We start from the raw sequence: 20,783 nt of genomic DNA, 5'->3' as shown, positions 1-20,783 counted from the left end.
TTGACGACAGTTGGTTTATGTTTTCCATGAGCATAATGTTCTCTGAGAAACCAGAGAATGTGTCTCAGATCGGTGGGAAGAGCTGATAATTTATAACCTTCCTCTAGCTCAGGTCGATTTATTACCTGTAAAAATAAAATAAAAAGATGGTCGGAATCGCCCCATATCCAGAAGGGCTGATGAGGCTTTCCTCTGCCAATATCCATATATGATACTGGCACTAAAAAAAAAAATTTAATCTTTGCAAAACTGATCATATAAATTTCTTAGTCTACGTGGTAACACATTGTTTTATTGATGAGACAATCAAGTCTCTTCAGGAAAAAAAACGCCATAAAGAGACCCTCTCAGTTCCAAATTGCATGTCTCTGCAATTGATGCAATAGAAGAGGCATCATACTCATCTTTCCGTCAGCCTGTTTTTTGCTTTTGCTTTGTTCCTGCTCTGCAGCTTTCTTCAGACACTTCAGCATTCCACATTTCCAGGCGTGTTGGGTGCCTGTGTCTCCTGCCTTGTTCTGTGGTTCCATCCTCTGTCCCCTATTTCCCTGCTGAGTCCTTTACCCAGATAGCAAGCAATTGAGCTGCAAGTTTGAAAATGACTTGCTAAACTATTGCAGACTTGCCAAGCTTCACAATTTTGTTGCACAATTACAACAGGTCTGCATTGCAAGTCTCTAGATCAATGCGCTTTGCAAAAGTGCTGTACACTTGCAGAGCTCTTGCTAAGACCTGCAGGACTCTTGCTGTAGACTTGGCAAGCAAATTTGCTACTAATTCAAAAAGTGTCAACTAGAACTTGTGCTGCAAGTGTTCTGCAAGTCTACAACTTTCCAGGAATGTGTGTGGCAAGCTAACAAGAATTACAATTTAACCCTGCCACAAGTTTGTGGTAAGTTTATCCTTGCAATCTGGGTAGGGATGTAGGGGTTGTTGTAGTAGGAAACCACAGCCCATGTCGGTGGACACTCCAAAGGCAGACCAGATCTGCATGAGTTTCTGCACGTGCAGTGTGTTTTGCTGGGTTCGGGGCCATATTTGTAAAAAAAGTTTAATATTTTGTTTAGCCTAAAATGGGCTTTCTGTGCATCCAGGGCGTTTGCATGCATTTTTGATGCGTTTGCATCCATTTTGGTGCGTTCCAGAGCAGAAAAAATAGGGCATGCTGCATTTTTTCCACATGCGCTGGAACTGAACGCTCTGGTGTGAACTAGAGCCCAAAATACCATTGGTATACATTGGATGCATTTTTGATGTGTTCTCTAACTGATCTGCATCTGCTCCGCGCTTGGTGTGAACTAGCCCTTATACCATCAGCATTGTAAAGCTTACTTAATAAATCCCTTTTATTCAAACATGAACAAGTATGAGCATAACCTATAAAGCATTTTTTCCCAGAAAACATGTAGCTCTGTCGTCTTAGGTCCCATTTAAGCTGGGTGTTCTGGGACTCCTGCAGCAAGAACCTATGGATTCCTGCAGCAAGAACCGATGTAACCATTGAAGTAAATGACGGTGACAGCAGCCGCATCTCTCAGCGGCAGTCTGCATGTGACCGTACATAATAAAATTAAAATAATGACATGCAGTTTGGAAAAGGGGATTGCCTCCAGGGACAATCATTTATCCCAAACCGCATGTAATATCAACGTGTACAATTGCATGCGGATTGCTGCTGACAGATGCAACTGCTGTCACCCAGTAATTTTACTTAAACAGGGACATCGGCATGCCTGCCCTTAGGAATTTGTAGGTTCTTGCTGCAGGAATGCCAGATTGCCCAATATGAATGGGTCCTTGTGTCCATTTTAGATCCTTGTAGCTTTTAGCAAAAGTCTATATTGAGGTAGAGCTGATCATGTAACAAATAATGTGGTAATGTTGGTTATACAGTGAGGAAAATAATTATTTGATCCCCTGCAGATTTTGTAAGTTTGCCCACTTACATAGAAATGAAAGTGTCTATAATTTTTTTTATCATATAGGTGTATTTTAAATGATGGAGACAGAATATCGAACCACAAATCCAGAAAAAACACATGATGCAAATGTTATAAATTGAGTTGCAGTTCAGTGAGTAAAATAAGTATTTGATTCCCTACCAACCAACAATAATTCTGGCTCCCACAGACTGGCTATGTGGTACACAGATGAGTCCTGTCAATCTAAAGGTACCCATACACCTTACAATTACCTCCCAGATTTTCTGTGGTCAGATGGAAAAAGTGCAACAGATTGGCCTAGGTGGAGATTACTCCATCCACACAGTTAAGTGTAGATGGAGGAATCTGTTGCACCTTTTCCATCTGACCACAGAAAATCTGCAGATAATTGTAAGGTGTATGGCCAGCTTAAGAAGGTGCTCCTAAGGACAACTTGTTATGTATATAAAAGATACCTGTCCATTAAATCCATACAAGACTATCGGCAAGAAACTTGGTGAGAAGAAAACAACTGTTGGAGCAATTATTCGCAAATGGAAGGAATACAAAATAACCATCAATCGCCCTCCGCCCGGAGATCCATGCACGATTTCGACTTATGGGGTAAGGATGATCATAAGAAAAGTGAGGGATCCGCTCAGAACTTCAAGGGAGGAGCTTGTGAATGATATCAAGGCAGTTGGGACCACAGTCACCAAACAAACCATTGGTAACACAATACACCGCCATGGATTGAGATCTTAAAGCACCCACAAGTTCCCCCTCAAGAAGGTAAATGTACAGGCCTGTCTTAAGTTTGCCAAACATCTATATGATTCAGAGAAGGATTGGGAGAAAGTGCTGCGGTCACATGAGACCAAAATTGAGCTCTTTGGGCATTAACTTGACTTGCCGTGTTTGGAGGAAGAAAAATGCTGACTATGACGCTAAGAACACCATCCCTACAGTCCAGCACGGAGGGGGAAACATTGCTTTGGGGCTGTTTCTCTGCTAAAGGTACAGGCCGACTTTGCCGCATTGAGGGGCCAATGGACGGGGCCATGTATTTGTAAAATCTTGGATGAGAACCTCCTTCCCTCAGCCAGAACACTGAAGATGGGTTGTGGATGGGTCTTGCAGCATGACAATGACCCAAAGCATACCACCAAGGCAACAAAGCAGTGGCTCAAGAAGAAGCACATTAAGGCCATGGAGTGGCCTAGCCAGTCTTCAGACCTTAATCCTATAGAAAATGTATGGAGGGAGCTGAAACTTTGTGTTGCCAAGCAACAGCCAAGAAACCTTAAAGATTTAGAGAAGATCTGTAAAGAGTGGACCAAAATCCCTCCTGAGATGTGTGCGAACTTGTTAACCAACTACAAGAAACGTCTTACCTCAGTACTTGGTGGAGAAACTCTTGTTGGCAAGCACAAAGCCATGTTTTGCTTGAGGATCAAATACTTATTTTACTCACTGAACTGCAACTCAATTTATAACATTTGTATCATGTGTTTTTGTTCTGTATTTTTGTTTGATATTCTGTCTCCATCATTTAAACTACACCTATGATAAAAATTATAGACCTTTCATTTCTTTTGTAAGTGGGCAAACCGACAATTTGATTTGTATTGCAAAAAAAAATTATTCATGGATCTTTAGGTAAATACACAAATCTGTGTGTGTGGTTTGCAATCTTGTACTGCAGTGGTAATAATTGATATGATGTGCAGATTAGAAATTGGATTGCCAATTAGAATGATGGATTTGTGATTTTTATAAAGCATGAGAAAATAAAGCTGTTTTTGTTTCCACTTGGTTATTAGTAACAGAATATTATATAACTACATTTTAGGACTGTCAAAGTTCTTTGTGCATTGTTTTAGAACTTATAAATGTTATGGTACTTATACTCGCACTACATGTTGTCGTCAAATTTTAATTTCCTATTAAAGAGACAGTCCAACCTGAACTGATATTTTCCTTTTTGTTGGATGCCAGCAGTTTGAGTTAATCAGATTTTTATTCATGTGTAAATAAATAATGTCTGGCAACAAGATATTTGCACTTAAAACCAGGTGTGGACAAGTAAAATCTGGAATTCCAGAGACAAGTCTGTCCTATCTAGGAGTAGTCAGGATTTTTTTTAAGCGCCAGCTCCATTGACAACTAGAGAACACTTTAAAAGTTGGGTTCCAGCTGTAAATTTTAAGGAGCAGTGGCTACCTGGATCCTGGGATTTGTCCAACCCTGACTTAAACTTCCAGCTTCATCCATGGAGCAATGTAGAATGTATTGCTGATGTCGGCCATTTAAAAAAAATATCTACAAATATCCAGGTGCAAAGGATTATGAATGGATGCTGGAGCAATGTATTCAGACTCCATGCAGCTTTCTCCTCTAGAGTAAAAATAAATAAATTAAAATGGTTCTGAAAACGATGCTATTAATAAGAGCTGGAGAAATTTAAAATGTACTAGTCATTTCTTCATTACACCAAGCTGGGATGTAGTTTCATATGACGGGTGCGATACCATCACACACAGGCGTTGTAAACATGAATCTGAAGTGAGCCACATTGACTGAGCATTTATAAAACATTCGAGGGCTTCAAGAAAACGGTTCAACCTTCCCTAAATCACCCCTCTGCCCCTATCTGTTAATCTTCGGCCCCATTCACACCTTCAAATGGGGGCAATTGCATGAGTTATACAAATTCCTCCATGCGTCTCCTTCGATCTCCTGCAGACTGGGGGCACTGTATAATGAAATGACAGCTGCCACCAACTACATCTGTTCACAGGTAATCACACAGCCTGCAATTTGTTGTGGATGACTGGACCTTGACACAGACTGTCTGCATCCAGGTGCAGGTGGGAATGGGACCTATACGCAAACACGTTCAGTCCTATGACCTACCCAATAAATACACCAGATTGTGCTGGAAAATTGTACACACAGCCTTCCTCTCACTAGTTGTCCAGCCCTGCTCCTTAGCTTCACAGGAAACAATCTTTGACAAAACTAGGCATCCCCTGATCCATCTGGTCCAGCTATTTTGCTGATGTTTGCACTACACTGTGCAGCATTTTGAACTAAAAGAACCAGCTGTTCATCCATGCACCCCTTTAACACAGTCATGTTTTCTGAACAACTACCTTTTTTCCTACATTGCTCTTATATGCATACATAACTTTAACTCCTTTGTGTTGGATTATGTATGAATTTCAAAGGTGCAAAAAGGAAGAAAAAAAAAGGACTGATGGTAACGGAACATGCAGTGTTATGAAGTATTCCATGTGAAGCTGGAAACCCGCTGAACAAGTAATATTTTTTGTACAACCTGCCATTTTTGGCTTTTGTTATTAATGGAGCCAACCCGCCGTGGATCTGTTGGGTTTTTGTTTTTTACACTACATGTTCGCTTCAATGGGATCGCCAACTGTAGCTTTGTCTAATCATTTATCCGGCTGCAACAGGAACTAAGTACCTGCCAAAGCCTCCAAAGTGCTTGTGTAAAGCTACAGCAATGGACTCCAAGATGGCAGTGTAGGGGGCTTGAAGAAAACAAAATCCCAAATGCTTGCTGCGTCTTCCTCAGACTAGTGTTTTCAGGTTTCGGTTAAAGGATTGTCTAAGGAAACGGTCCCAACAATTTAGCTGGGCTACTCTCTACAAAATCTTGTAGAGCAAGAAGAATGATAACATGGATTTGTTGGAAAAAGTAGGTGTGCACTAGGGTTCACTGCCAGTTTTAAAATCATTTTGGTTTACATTTATGTTTGGGAATGTTAATTGAATCTTTGTGAGACAGCTTGGAAGGTTAGTGGCCCTTTTAGAAATCACTCTGTCAGAGAATAGCAGTAGGTTTCGCTCTGCTTTCAAAGGTTTAACTTGTCTGCATGTTTTTTGCACAGATTTAGACAGAGGTGATCATTGTACTTACATACTTGGAGGTGCAAAATCTGTTTCTAGAGCCAAGCCAGCCGGTCATTAGCTTACTTTAAACTTTGCATTACAAGTTCAGTGAAAAACATGCCTGATTCCTTTCTGTTGTGCATCTGTTACAGCTAAATGTATAATGGTGAATGATCCTAATGCTGTGCACACACCTTACAACCATCGCAAGACTTTTGTCTTGCGATGGTTGTAAGGTAATTAAAAAAAGTACGATCTGCCCATCTTGGATAGGCAGATCGTACTTGCGATGATCGCAAGGGGCGGGCTTCTGATGACCGCAATGCTGAACGGGCAGTGTGTGCTTGCGCACATCGGCCCGTGCGGCATTCATCTTACGAGCATGCCACACACCCGCCTACAATCGTACGATTCTCGGCGGGTTTTCGAACATGTTCCTAAGATAAGCCGTGCGACCTTACAGTAGCAGAGGTCGCACGCCTTCCACACACCTTGCGATAATCGTGTGATTTCCCGCGATTATCGTACGATTAGAGCAAGGTGTGTGGGCACCTTTTAAAGTAGATGTGCACCCAATCATTAAAATCTCATACTTGTTTTACCATGTTAATGTGGTTTCAAAAGTTATTTTCAATATTTTTAAATTTGTACCCATCATTAAAATAATGCCTGGTGATCCTACCTTTCAGGTCCTTGATCAGGCATGTCCTGTTATAGGGTGACAACATCTGCCCCCGTGCTTCTACATTGTTACCTTGCCACATAGGATTCTGATCAGGGAAAACAAATGGCCGTTTGAAAACACTTTAAGCAGGCACGATCTACTTTATTCGCCATCAGAAAATCTACTTTGAGAAATGCCATACAGTCATTTCTGGAGTGCATGTAGACTGTCGCAGGACTAGACAGCGCTGCAGGTACAGAGTGACCTTGGCCTTCAGCCTTTCATAGTCACTGAAAGTTTGGGTCCTTCTGTGCCACTGCCTAGTGAGTGACTCATTCAGGGTCAAGGAGGATGTAAGCATCAAAAATGTGTACGTTCATTTAAGGTTGTGTGAGTTGAGATGCACTGTGTACTATTTTACACACAATTTACCAGTAAGCTACGGTGTGAATCCAAGTGTCCGTGTTTCCCCCACCACAAGTGCATTCTACTAGATCTAATGCTTGACTTCAGACCCAATGCATAGATCTGCACTGTGTGCCCCCTCACAGATTCAAACAGCCTATTCTTTGAAAATGCTAGTTTGTATTGTGCCATGTCCCCATTCATTCCTATGGCAGACCCTCACTCCAAGCAACCACTTCAAGCCAACACGAGTATGACTTTCCTATAGATATAGATGGGCTATGGCAATCATGCGCACTACAAAAGTACAAAGAGGCCATTTTCTGGGAAAAGGGCTTTGCAGTTGTGAGCGGGCCTGCACAGTGAAGATCAGTAGATCAAGACTGAAGTTAAGCATAATACCTAGTGGGCAGCACTCGGGGGTGAAGGACAGCTTATTATTGGACAACTATACAAAGGTAAAGTTGTACATAAAGGTTGTAAGCCTATCATGACTGAAATGTACGGGTTGCCATTGCTGACCTTTCTGAAAATGTTAGATGCCTGGCTGTTGAGTTTAACCTTTTGCCCCTAGTAATTTGTGACTCAGATCAGAGAAATCAGATAAAAGTCAGAAGTCCTTATTTGCGTCCTAGTTCTGATTGACTCAGAATTGTAAAGAAAGGCAACAAAACACGTCATTTTCTGATGCAAAAATCAGCAGCGGCATCCTCAATGTTTCCCTTGTGACAGATTTACTTTGAAGCGTGAGTAACTCTGAAGGCATAGCTGCGTAGTAGGCACCACGTCGTGCCAGAGCTTACATTGCAGGGTTAAATAAATCCCTTTCAAAGTGCAGCTGGAGGCTGTTAAAGATCCTTGGTAAATACTGACTTTGTGAAAAGTTTTTTTGTGGTCTAGGCATACCATCCCAGGGACATTGCTCAGCCCTGGCAATTGGTTGCTCCCAAGTACTCTAACCTAGGGGCATAACCAATACCCCCCCCCCAATACTTTTGTAGGTAATTATCCTGTAGGAAACCTTGACAGGGCTTTGAAGAGGTTTACTTTTGCAGGTACACTCTGAACCATGATGGCGCTTTCTATACAGCTGACTGTAGATGGTACATTTACTGACAGTAATGTGTTTGAAACCGATAACATATCCAGGTCAGCAGATTTTCATTTACCTTAATGGTACAGTGTGGATTATAATTCTGAGGCTGTTTTTTGACATGTTTAAAAGAAGAAGAAAAAGTCTGTTAAATAACTCTAGTTGACCGTGTATGTTTGTTTGCTTTTCCTATAGGTGGCCTTTCAGAGGGTACTCGCCCAGTAGTACAGGAGCAGGCCACCAATTTGGGGCTTTCCATGTTCTCACTTTTGGTGACCAGATGCATTCAGTTGCTGAAAAAGCACAGAACAGAACAATACAGCTCCATGGCAAAAGAAGGTAAGATACCTCTTTTTATATGTGTAGAGTTTTCCAGGTATTTAATGACATGGTAACCAGTTATTGTTTTTCTATTCAGCCGGTGTAACGGAGAATGATGTAGAAGTAAAAGTCTCTTCTTTACCACCTGATCTAAAAGAGCTTCTGCCCAGTGTGAAGGTATGGTCAGACTGGATGTTGGGTCACCCCGATACTTGGAATCCACCTCCCAGTCCAATGACAAACTGCAAGGAGTAAGTGTCTTTTTTTTTATTTCTAAAACCCTATTTTAGGGCTTGCAGAATATACAACATAAAGGAGAATTACCTTTTAGTATTAGGTTAAAAGTAAATGTGTAATTTGATGTACATTGAGCTTGCCCTATTATGACGTAAGAAAAACTTTGCCTTGGGCAGTGCCATGTTAATAAGTGGATTTTAAGGTCTTTTTTGTTGGCAAGTAGGTCATACAGCAGATTCGTCTACTGCCGTTGTCAATGCGCGTGTTCACAAAGTGTGAATGGGGAATAAAGAGGGATAATTTAACAGAATCTGCCTATTCGCTTCATATACTGCACACATATGCTGCAGCCCTTGTACTCGCAATATACTTCTAATTACTGTGCTACAAGCGACATTCTCACAGACAGAAATAAACCTCAGCACAAATGTTTGTATTTTGCTTGTATTGCATATGTTTTTCTGCCTGGCTGCTCCAATATAGGGGTTGTCCCATTTTTTAATATGCTCATATGACCCATATGTAATACCCTCTACTGCAAAGATCCAAGTTTGTCATCTGTCAAATCTGAAGCAATAGGGAAGCACACCTTGAATTAACTATCAGTATGGATTATTTGAGAACACTGTGAAATACACATTTATTGATGGTTGGATTCCTTTGACATATTGAAAAGAACATTATGAGGAAAGTATATGAGTGCATGATGGGGGGAACACATATGAGGGTGTTTTAAGAATCATCATGGCCTTTAATAGTTGTGTGCTCTAAGGGTTATTGTATGAACATGGAATAAAAGTGTTTTAAAATTATATACACAGTAAACTCCCCATTATCCAGCATCCACAGGGATTGGTAGATTCCGCATAAATTTAGTTTCTGGTTGCTTGAGTTACTATTAAAATAGGCCTAACTAATGCCATACCCTAAAGACTCATCTCTTCAAGGAAGCCTATCCCACCTCGACCTAACCACTGAACCATCACATTCTCAAATAATTAATCCCCACACAGCTACCTCCTCATGTATCATTTCCCCCTCCTTTTTAGATTGTAAGCCCTCAGGGGCAGGGCCCTCCTTACCATATTGTCTTGAATTGTATTGTAATTGTAATGTCTTCCTTATATTGTAAAGCGCTGCACAAACTGTTGGCGCTATATAAATACTATGTAATAATAATAATAATACCCCATACTATACCATACCATAGACTCCGTATTGACTACATGTTAATAGTGAAATGCAGTAATCAAAAGCAAATTAAGACAAATGGGCACACAATTGTTTCCAGGATAATACATGCTGCAGATCAGCAGAACCGTGAGTACACAGGGGATTTTTTTTTCTGGTTTCGTTTAATACGGTACCAGATAACACAGTTTACTGTATTATGTATAGTGGCTACATCCCTATAGTAATGAAATATATTGTTTAAAGATGGTGTACATTTGTTGAGTCACTTAGGTGAGAATTAGGGATTGTATACACTGGGGACTCCAGACGTACTTTTGAGAGGGGGTTTGGAAGTCTTTTTTCTTTGTGGGGATTTTTGTTATGTCTGTCATGTTAAAGGAAAGGTGCCAAGGTCAGAAAAAAAAAATGGGCAGGGGGCATTGTTGTCTGGTCCTGTTGCTAAGGGTAAAATATTCTGAGAGTGACCTCATTTGCCCTAATTGCCATTGCTGGCGTAGAGTAAAGAGCATCTGTACAGTTTTGGGCATTCAATCACAGACCTATGTTGTCAAAAGTCCGTTTTAAGAAGAGCAAGTCTACTCTATCAAATACCTTCTCCACATTGAGGGAAGGCACATAGGGAGTTTGTTTTGGTGTGCCAGGTAGTGTTTAAGACTCTGGTCATATTGTCCTTGGCTTCTCATTGGGGGGTGAACCATCCTGAGGTGCATGGGTGAGAAAAGACATAGGTGGTAGTAGTCAGATGGCGAGGATTATTGTAAAAAAAATCTTAAACTTTACGTGTTTAGCAGTGGTTTTATCCTGTAATTTGCCTGTACTTGTGTTTAAAGGAGAACTATGGGGTTAAGGCTTTTCCCCATAGTTCTCCTTAGGGTAACGGGAGGACACAAGCTAGCAGCCTCCCGTCACCCTAAGCTCAGTATACCGCGAGCTACAGCTCGAGACACCACAGTATACCGCGAGCTACTGCTCGCGGTATACTGAGACGCTGAAGCGGATCCTGACAATTATGTCTGGATCCGCCCAGCTGCGTGAGTGACAGCTGGCTCTGCCTACCTAGAGGCAGAGCCAGCTGTACCCGCCCCTTCCCCATCCGATCCGCCAGTCAGCGCTGGCGGATCGGGGAGGGGGGAATCCAGCCCCTCCCCTGTCACGGCAGAGAGCTGTGACAGGATCGAGAGGTGAGCGAACGCCGTTATGTGTTCGCTCACTTCTCGATCTACTGAGCCGACCTGTGACAGTCTCATTGTCAGAGGTGGGCTAGAACTATGAGGTGAGTGAAAAGCACTCACCTCATAGTTCTTTTAAATATTTTACCTCTTTCCGTATAACCAAGTTTTGGCCCCTTCAATGTATCCAGATGAAGATTATGGTAAAAAAAAGGATAGAATTAAATGCTATGGTAAGTAAGTGTAGAGTATGGCGTTTCGTTATGTCACTCCCTGGCAGGTGATGTGGACTCATCTGAGGTCCCAAGAATCATGGTCAGAAAAGGTTTTTGAGGAGTTCCCTGCCCAATCCATCCCTAAGGCGCCCCTCCTGCATAAGAGTTATTTCATTTTTAGTACGTTGCTTTTGGAATAGGGTCACCTAATTATATCTTTAGAGTGATTGAGGCACAGTGAGATATAGTTCACAGTTCAATCGTTACAGCGCTGGGCATCCCTAGGCACATTGTGGGATGAAAAAATTCATGATACGTGAGTATGACTGATTGATTGACATCAGAGTTTTTAAAAAAAAAAGTGAAATCTTGTAAGTCATTGTCATGTCATTGACTGATTCACCAAAAATCTTCCAGTTTGTCTCTGTAGAGGGCTTGTTTGAGCCCATGCAGGCAAGGAAACAGTCTATGTGTAGTCTTCTTAGAGCTATCCAAAAAGAGATGGAGGAGCAAATTGAAATTTCCTCATAAGATCAGAAGACCCGCTGTGAACTCCTTCAGCGAATCCAGTGAGGTTTCTAGAAACTGAAGCTGACCTTGATTTTGGAGTCAGAGGTTAGCAAGTGTCACCTGCCTGTTGTTAATTTTCCTGTTGAGAAACAAAGTGCCTGATGACATCCAATAGTTTAGCTTGCAGCTTTCTGTTAAGGAATATGGAGACCTAATATCTCACCCTTTTTGACTTGGCCAGTGGGTTATTGCTATGATAGGAGATTGGATATCTGAATTTATAAAGCCTTGGGTGATTGTCTGATTTAAAGTGGGTTTCCTGTGTGAAGGCTACATGCCCCTTTTAAGCAGTGTGACATAAGGAAAGGGGAAGTCTTCGAGGGGTGATATATTTTGCTTTCTATCCTATGTACAGGACTAGCAGAACCCAGACCAGGTTTTCAGGTAGACTTTGGGTCTGGGAAATCCAGCTCGTGGTTTGTGTCTCTCACTTGGCTTGTTAATTGCTTAATGATTGCTTATCCGGGTGAGATAAAAAGGGGAGGCTGGAGCATGATGCTGCTCTGGCCTTGGACTCGGGCAGCATTCTGAGAGAGCTACAAGTTGGATTTTTTTTTAGTAAAAGGTTGCTGGAAAATACTGTGGTTTTTGTAAGGTGGCTGAGAGAGGCTCACCCCCTGGTAGAGAGGAAACCTGCCTGTTGGAGCCTGGAAGGCAAGGGTTTCTTTTCTGTTTTGTTTTATTTTTATTACAACCTTTTAAATAAAAACTGACCAAGTCAGATTAAAAAAAGGACTAAGTTGCCTGGACTACCTTTTTCCCCAGGGAAGGTGATCCCCATTTGAGCTTTACCCCCACACCAGGTACTCATGTCCTCTGACTATAGGAAATGCTTTTTTACATGACCCATGGTTGATGTGTCCTGCCTAAATAGCAGATATAGTATAATGGTAGAGGGGTGTTATTGCAAGACTGGAACTGACCGCCATCTCCAGGTCTCTCATACATAGTCAGTTAGTGGAATGTAAAAGGATGGGGATAGATTGGGAGAGTCAAGGGAGACCGAAATAAGGAAACAAAAAAAAAGGGTCAGGAGGGGAGAGACAAATAAGGTAGTAGTAGTAGTAGGATGAGGAGGAAGGTAGAACTAGGCAAGAGTGTAAAACGTAGATAGTGTAAAGCGAAGGGGTGTCGCACACCAAAAAGAGCTGGCTTTATCAAGTCTGTTATACCACCTGTGTCCCCTCCTTAAACATGGGTGGAAAACGTAAGTGAGGAATAGTGATGAGCAACCGCTGTGCTGGAAACACTCCATTTAAAGAGGTACAATATTAACATTTTGTGCCAATAGCATTGGGGTCATTAGAAATGGTTGAGTTAGAATCGGGGAGCTTTGTAAGTAAAACTTTAATACTCTGGCAGAACCCGCTGTTCTTAGGCAACACCAGCTATCCCAGGACCCAAGACCCAGGCCTTGTCTCACCGTGGACATGTGTGCTGAAATCCCTTTTTAACCCTGTGAACAATGCCACAAACCCATGATGGAGACTGAAAGCATATAACACCAACATATGGGCAATATCAGAATTGTGATAAACTTTGTATCAAGCATAAGTAACATTATACTGGCACGTTTTCACATCAGTGATGGTGTCTCCCAATATCTCTTGTCCTCTCAAGTCGGGAACCAACTGCAGCTTATTAGTGCCTATCCAGTTACTGAATATTATTTCTTGTTAATATGCATATCGTTGGTGCATATCCAGTTAATATTAATTCTAATGGTTGTTATAGACAGCCCAAATATTACATGCAATGCTTCCAATTCAAGCATCATTCAAAATAATTAGGCTGTCTGTGATCTGCCTAGAGGGCTATAATATCTACCACTGGTTATGGGGGCACTTGTGAATTCTGCGTGTGAATAAAGCCTGATCTTACTCTCTTCACCTCTCTATGCAGAGATGAATAGAGGGGAAGAGAGCAGGTACTGGAAACAAGTTGGATATATTGGACATTGGGTTTGGTGGTGGTAAAGTACTTGAACACTCAGTCTGTAAAAAGAGAATCCAGGGCACTCACAGCAAATCGGTTTCTCTCTCGCTCGCTCATATCATCAAAGACTAAAAACGGATACTGTAAAACCATCTGGCCAGCGACCTTCTCTCTCGCTGGACACGGTGCTTTCTCAAGGCACTTGCTGACCAAGTGGGTGGCACTAGCTCTAGCTCAGGACAGTCCTATGCATAGTTCCTCAGGGGTGTGTCCTCTCCTGGAATTAGCACCCCTTCTGGAAGTCGCATTAAGGATTGGGAACCTTGTTCTTGACATTTTCCATTATCATTTACTGTGTGCAGGGAATAGTTTAATTGGTTTATTTTTTTGCTGGCTAGCTGGAAAGAGTGCTGGGGAACCTTTTTATTTTTTTCTCTGTCTCGCCCAGGCCAACTACACCTTTCCTGTTTCACTAGTTTTAAAATAATCTCGGTGGCTGCTTTGTTGGATTTGGTGCAGAGAAACGCATAGTCTTAAACTGCCATTGAGCGATTTTGGACTTCAGTTGTGTTACTGTGCCTTTTTAAGCAGTAGATGGCTTCTTCCTGGTAACCTGCTTTTCAGTTTATGCATTTCATACCTTAGGCCCCATTCACACTGAGCGATTCGCAAATCTTGCGTTTGTCGCTCAATTTGCATTTTGCACAATATCGCGCGGTTTGTCGTGCAAATGGTTGCATTGAGCAAACTAGAATCGCGGCAAAATCCGCTCCAAAAAGGGTCCTGCTGTAGCGACGCACGACAGCGACGGACAGAGCCCCATTGCCATGCATTGGAGAGCGATATCGCGCGGAAATACCCGCGATATCGCGCTCAGTGTGAATAGGGCCTTATAGTAGGGAACTCGGATAGTTTAAGTGAGGTGCAACGCTTTGGTGAGTTGATACGGCAATGTGGCTTTTCATGTGTTGTGGTTTTTTTTGCTAGCTAGTTAGAGCTTGTGCTGGAGAACTTTTGTGTTGCCTCAATGACTCATTGCAGTCATTAGATCATTATGACAGACGGGCAGCCAGGAGTTTTAGAAGGAAAGGTCTGCAGTGGCAGCCTCATGTTTTTGAAAGAACCGTTTTCCTTTAAATTCTTTCTGATATCACTTTTTTTTTCTCATTTCATTAAGCCCTGCAACCCCTCCTGCTCCCATGGAGCATCATGCTCTTACTAGCAATGTTGGTTTGGCAGATTTTTTGAGCTGACCTCACAATTCATTGCTCAGAAGAAAAATGAGGTGCCCAGAGACCAGTATTAAGGGACCGGTGTTGAGGGGAAGTTGGGGGGCCGGGCGGCTGGTGGTTCATTGTTTTTTCTTATTGTGCAGATACCAGTATTTTGTTCATGGTAATTAGAATGGGATTTTTATATTGCTTTACTTATTAACCCATCATTAACCACATAAACTATATTAATTGTTGACCCAAATGAAAATACTGTACTTGAGTTTTGAGACTGGTTTCACGCTTGGTTTGAAATCCATGCCATAATGATCCTACTGGCGCTGTTTTGTGTAACTGTGTTTTAATAAGCTTTAATTTCTCGTGTCCATAACCGTGTAGCATGGAATGTCTTTCTGCTGATTTTATGCTTATTTACTTTGGGTGGTTGGTTGGGCATAGTTTAGGTTTGAAGAGAAAAAAAATTCCTATTGTTCTCAAAATGTGTGCAACAGTGGAGCTCATAACAAAGCAGCATAAGGGAAGATATGAGCTCTGACATACGGCAAAAAGAGCAGGAGGACTGCCAGCATTCCGCCCGCCTTATGTCGTGACGCTGTGTTCTCTGATTCCTTCATCCGTTGCTCTCAGAAACCGGAATAGTCGGGGGACTTTTGAGAACCATCAAACTCTCTGCAGCTGCGGCGCTTGGTTTATTGCTCTCAGCTGGCACTTGAACCCCGGTCTCTGGCTTTGGAGCGTTTCCCAGCTCCGATCCCTGGAGCTTTCTCTACAGCTGTGTGACACCGTGCTGACCCTGAGTGAGGATAGGAAAATAGAAGCCATGCCAAGCCAGAGTTTCTTTTTCATTTGGAGTCTGGCTGCCTGCCCATGACCAGGGTTACATAATGGGAAACACAGGCAGGGCTGCGGGGCCAGCGCTGCACCAGTCAGCCTGGGGCTCCATCCTGCCATGCCATATACATCTTGTGTGTGTCGATTGCTGTATGGAGGTCTCCCGCTTCTGTTTGTTTTTCTTTAAAGATCTCCTTTCCCTTCCTGTGCCTCACCCCCTGATGTCCTTTTGCAGGGCTGAGGGGGAGAAGACAGGTATGAGGAGTTGTAGAGGCAAGGTTACAAGGAGATGTCGGGTAATTTTAGGTCATGGGGGGCATAGGTGAGGTCCCCTTACATCCCATGCCTCCCTCACTTTGGTGGCCAAGGGACAAGATTTAATAAGAAGACCTGAGGTTTTCTGCTTTGTGTTAGTAATGAAAAACATTTGCTTAGATTATTGGTTGAGGATAGAAATTGTATTTAGACGGGGTCAATTCCTGTTACATCTTTCCACTGCTACAGAAAAAAAATTCCCAGAGATGGATAGACTGCACATGTGAAGTTTAGTTGCTAAATTATCATGTTTTTGATATTCCGCAGTCCAGCAGCTGTACTTTTCACTTTTTTTTTTTTTTTCATCCTTTCAATAGTCCACTGGGGACTAAGGGTTAATAATTTCAACAGAGTTTAACCCTTTCTGAACTGTCTTAGTGTCTGCAGGTGAAAAAAGGCTGATTCTCAAAGCAGTCAATTAGCCCGCTGAGTATAAGTGTCAACAAGTGGAGGCTTATTACCCTACGTAATGTAATTTGGTATCACGGCAGTACGTGCTTTCCTTGCCACCTCCGAGTGGAGTTATTAATGTGCATTGTGTAGAGGAGCAATGCCCTGCAGACATATCACCCTGAGATGCTCACGTGTTGACCTTGCTGTAAGCCTTGTTTGTGACACATCCTTCTCCATGGTAAGGACAGCTGGTGATGTCACACGGAGGGGATTATGAAGGAAGGGTTTGGTTGTGGAAGGAAAAGCTGCTGCTTTAGAACAAAACATTTCCAGGGTACCGGGGGTGAGGACAAATTCTTTCCAAAGCTTCATTTATCTTTTGGAGTGCCCATAGGGGGTTGCACTATTAATAGTAAGGTCATTGGTGTAATACTGCTGGACTGGGAGTTCCGCTGTGTTGCCACAGTTCTAAATACATTTTTATTATTAGACTGGCATCCCAAAAACCTGGCAAAGTACATTTTACAACTCAAAGTGTTTTTGCATGTGTGGAGGATATCTGGCCATTTTATGTTTACAGGGAAACTTTAGTTTGGCATAACTGTGCAGAAAATTCTGAATAATTATATATAGCTGCAACATCTTCTGCAGTGACATATGAACTGAGAACAGGGCAAATCTATAATATTAGTATAGACTTTTGGAAAGCTTAAAAGACTGGGAATGAGATCCTCCAATAGAGGTTACTGTGTAAAGGAAATGGATAAGTGCAAGATTGAAGGGCAGTACACATTCAGATTTCTGAAAGAAAAAACAAAACCAAAATGTAGGCAATTACCCACAGCAACCAATCCGAATTAATTTTTAGCTCTCTAAAGGTGCCCATACACTGCACGATTCTCGTCCGAGAATCGCGGGAAATCCCGCGATCGTCCGAGAATCGTGCAGTGTATGGAAGGCGTGCGACCGTTTCTAATGTACGGTCGCACGACTTTTGTATATCGAGCATGTTGGAAAACCAGCCGAGAATCGTACGATTTTCGGCTGGTTTTTAACATGATCGAGAGACCACTGCCCGTTCAGCATTGCAGTCATTGGAAGCCCGCCCCTCGGGGGCGGGCATGAAATGATCGCAGGTGCGATCTGCCTGTCCAAGATGGGCAGATCATAAGTTTTTAAAATTACTTTACAACCCTCGCAAGACAAAAGTCTTGCGAGGGTTGTAAAGTGTATGGGCACCTTAACCTGCATTACGTTAATGGAACAATAAATGCGACTCCTGTTTACATCAATAAGGGGCATAAGTTATCCCGTTTTATTATTTACTATGTGTAGGGGTTTATGCCCCAGAAATATTTTTTGTAGCATCACAGTTTGCTTTCTATAATTTAATTTGAAATGAAAGCTGCATTTTAGCGCTGATGGGTAGTGTGCAGAAAATGTCTTTATGCTTTTTGATACAAAACATTTATCTAAAAGTTCTGTGCCAAACACCACCTCTCCCACTTTGTTTTTCATGTACACATTGTGCAAAAAACATTTGTACAACCAGGGCAACCCAATGTGAAATTGGCAGTAATGCTTAAAGGAGAACTATGAGGCGAGTGAAAATCACTAAGCCTCATAGTTCTAGCAGACCTGTGACTATGAAACTGTCACACGTCAGCTCAATAGATCGGGAAGTGAGCGAACACATACCGTCGCTCGCTCACTTCTCGATCCTGCCCCTGCAGAGAGCCGTGACCGTCACTCACGGCTCCCTGCATGGATTCCCCCCTCTCCTGTCCGATCCTCCAGCGCTGACTGGCGGAATGGACGGGGGAGGAGGCGGTTACAGCTGGCTCTGCCTCTGGATAGGCAGTGCCAGCTGTCACTCACGCAGCTGGGTGGATCCAGACAGTAATGTCGGGATCCGTCCCTACTGCGGCATCTCAGTATACCGTGAGCTGCAGCTCACGGAATACTGCGCTTTGGGTGACGGGAGGACGCTAGTTTGTGTCCTCCCGCTACCCTTGGAACTATGGGGAAAGGCCCTGACCCCATAGTTCTCCTTTTTAAGTAGTACTTTTACATTCTCTGTCATTATTTAATCCTCTTCTACTTGTAACGTTTTGGTAGGCTAACCCTTCATGTCATTTCATACCTAAAAGCGATACTTGTGATAGCCAAAAATTCTTATAAGAATTATTGACCCATGGTGTGTAATTTCTTTTGTCCTGGAATCCCCAAAATGCCATTAGCAAGTCAGGTTCAGTTAGTAGCAGGTAGCAGTTAGTAATTCAAGTTGTTCTGATCCAATGACAATCCAGGATGTCCATGCCGATCTATGTACTTGGGTATATAGCTCATTTTATTTGAAAGCACATAAAGTCGATCATTAGGGGTTCACTGAAACTTTGCCATCACAGTAATAAATAGTAATGTCAGTATGGAGATGAATTGCTTCATTCTTTCTTGGGGAAAAAAAAATAAAGTTAGATATTTGGAAATGGTGTAGGTGACAAGTAATGCCATTCCCCCTGTGATAGGTGATTAGACATGTACACTGGTTGGATACAGATTTGCATGTCTATGTGCACAGCAGATAACCCAGTATCTCATCATGGAAACCGGAAGCTATAAGATGAAAACATTCTAAACCATCAAACAACTTTTTCACATTAGATCAGTCTGCCAAGGGTGAGTGTTTAGATTTGTGGTAGCCCACTGATATTGCATTTATCGCACAATCCTGCTGATTTTGGCAGGATTGGGTATACGTTGGAATATCTGGTAGCCAATTGTGAAGCCCAGGCAGCCGAATGAGTTAAGTGCATTACATAGTGTTCTTTATATTTTTTTTTTTATGGAGTTCCTGATTTAGTTTTAATGAACCTGTATTTTCCACAATGCCACAATAAAGTAAACCCTTCAATTCTGGAAGCATATAAACATAGTTGTACCCTCACAATTTACCTCATTAGCTGTTTCAAACTCACTCCCCGTTTTTGCAAAATGTGCTGTATAAGCAGACTTAACAATTCTGTTACTGATATGCAAACATATTTCCATCTACTGGGATTCTAAATTCAACATTCTGGATTGGTATACATCACTTCCAAAATGTGTAAAATCTCTGCATTTTATTCCATAACATAAACAGTAAAAAACAGATGAACACTAGTCCATCAAAGTCCATTAGAAAAGCGAAGAGCTTCTTCATCGTATCTGGATACTACTCTTCCTAAAACCTATAATAGCAGCTTATATTACTTGATGGAAGACAATGAGGGGGCTTTATCCAAATCTGGAGCAGCTGTGCATGGCAACCATCAGCTTCTCTTTCATTTTCAAATCTTTAGCCCTGGTTCACACCTAGGCACACCGTTTTTGCGTGTTTGTACACGCGTTAGCAGCATGCGGTTATTTGCGCATTGTGCACATTTTGTATGTGCACGTTTTGATTGGCAGCTCATAAACCATTGTGGGCAATGGAAGAACGTGCGTATAAACGTGCAAAAACGCTCACGTAAATGTGCAACATGCTTCTGTTGCGCTTTTTGGGGCATTTCCAATGAAGTCTATGGTGAGAAACTGCCCAAAGAAGCTCCTATATCTTTTCAGGCTTCAGGTGTTATTCTGCTCAGGTGTGAACAAGGGCCATTGAAAATCATGGGATTTCTTGTGTTGGGCAGTTAAAAGAGCTTTTCGCACGGCTCAAAAACTCCTAGGTATGAACTAGGGCTTACTGAACAAACTGAAGAGAGAAACTGATTGGTTGGCCTGGGCAACTGCTCCACATTTTGTCTGCTCCAGTTTTGATTCCCCTCAATGTGTGTGTTCTTCTTTTTTGTTTTGAGGACAGCACTGATTTCTTTAGGATCCATAATCTGGTGTCTCCATATTAGAATATAATCTGCATGGACAGATGTGTTTTTAATGAGCTAAATGGTAAAAAAATAAAAGAATTATGAAACCATCGAATTAAAACCATTCATATACTTTGTTATAGATATATATCGTCATACAACATTTCAATCAATTCAGTTTTAGAAGTATAAACTCGCACATCATGAGCATGTAGGCTTGGTGAAAACGCAATAGCTAAACCCTTAAATGACAACCTCCTGGATCCCCTTTCTACTGTGCACAGTGGCCCCTATTTATTCCTACGGTTATGTTGATTGACTGGAGGGGCAACATCAGTACCTCTCACCAATAGAAGCAAATTGAGCCGCAGCGTGTATGAGCAGTCACAACAGGACCTGGCAGGACGTTTATATTTCAAAGGTTGCACGCTAGCTTGCAGGGTCATACAGTGAAAATCGCTGGAACAGGGAGAAAGGTAAAACTTTTTTTTTTTTTTTTTCAGATTTGGATAGATGGGAAAAGT

General features: G+C 42.1%; 1 protein-coding gene across 4 annotated transcripts in view; it reads left to right on the top strand.

The window, feature by feature from the left end:
• The window catches only part of SMG6 (SMG6, nonsense mediated mRNA decay factor), a 239,990-nt gene that overhangs the window by 87,184 nt on the left and 132,023 nt on the right, over nucleotides 1–20,783 (top strand). For 2 of the 4 annotated variants that reach the window (XM_018557147.1, XM_018557148.1), the window contains exons 11-12: nucleotides 8,195–8,338; nucleotides 8,418–8,571. In XM_018557147.1, the coding sequence (XP_018412649.1) occupies nucleotides 8,195–8,338; nucleotides 8,418–8,571 (298 nt within the window). The remainder of the gene's footprint in view (nucleotides 1–8,194; nucleotides 8,339–8,417; nucleotides 8,572–20,783) is intronic. The other 2 variants (XM_018557150.1, XM_018557149.1) reach the window with 2 other exon arrangements.

This window comes from Nanorana parkeri, unplaced genomic scaffold (assembly GCF_000935625.1).
Source record: "Nanorana parkeri isolate BGI_ZX_2015 unplaced genomic scaffold, ASM93562v1 scaffold269, whole genome shotgun sequence".
Classification (NCBI taxonomy): Eukaryota; Metazoa; Chordata; class Amphibia; order Anura; family Dicroglossidae; genus Nanorana; species Nanorana parkeri.
This window is presented reverse-complemented; position numbering and strand designations above follow the sequence as displayed.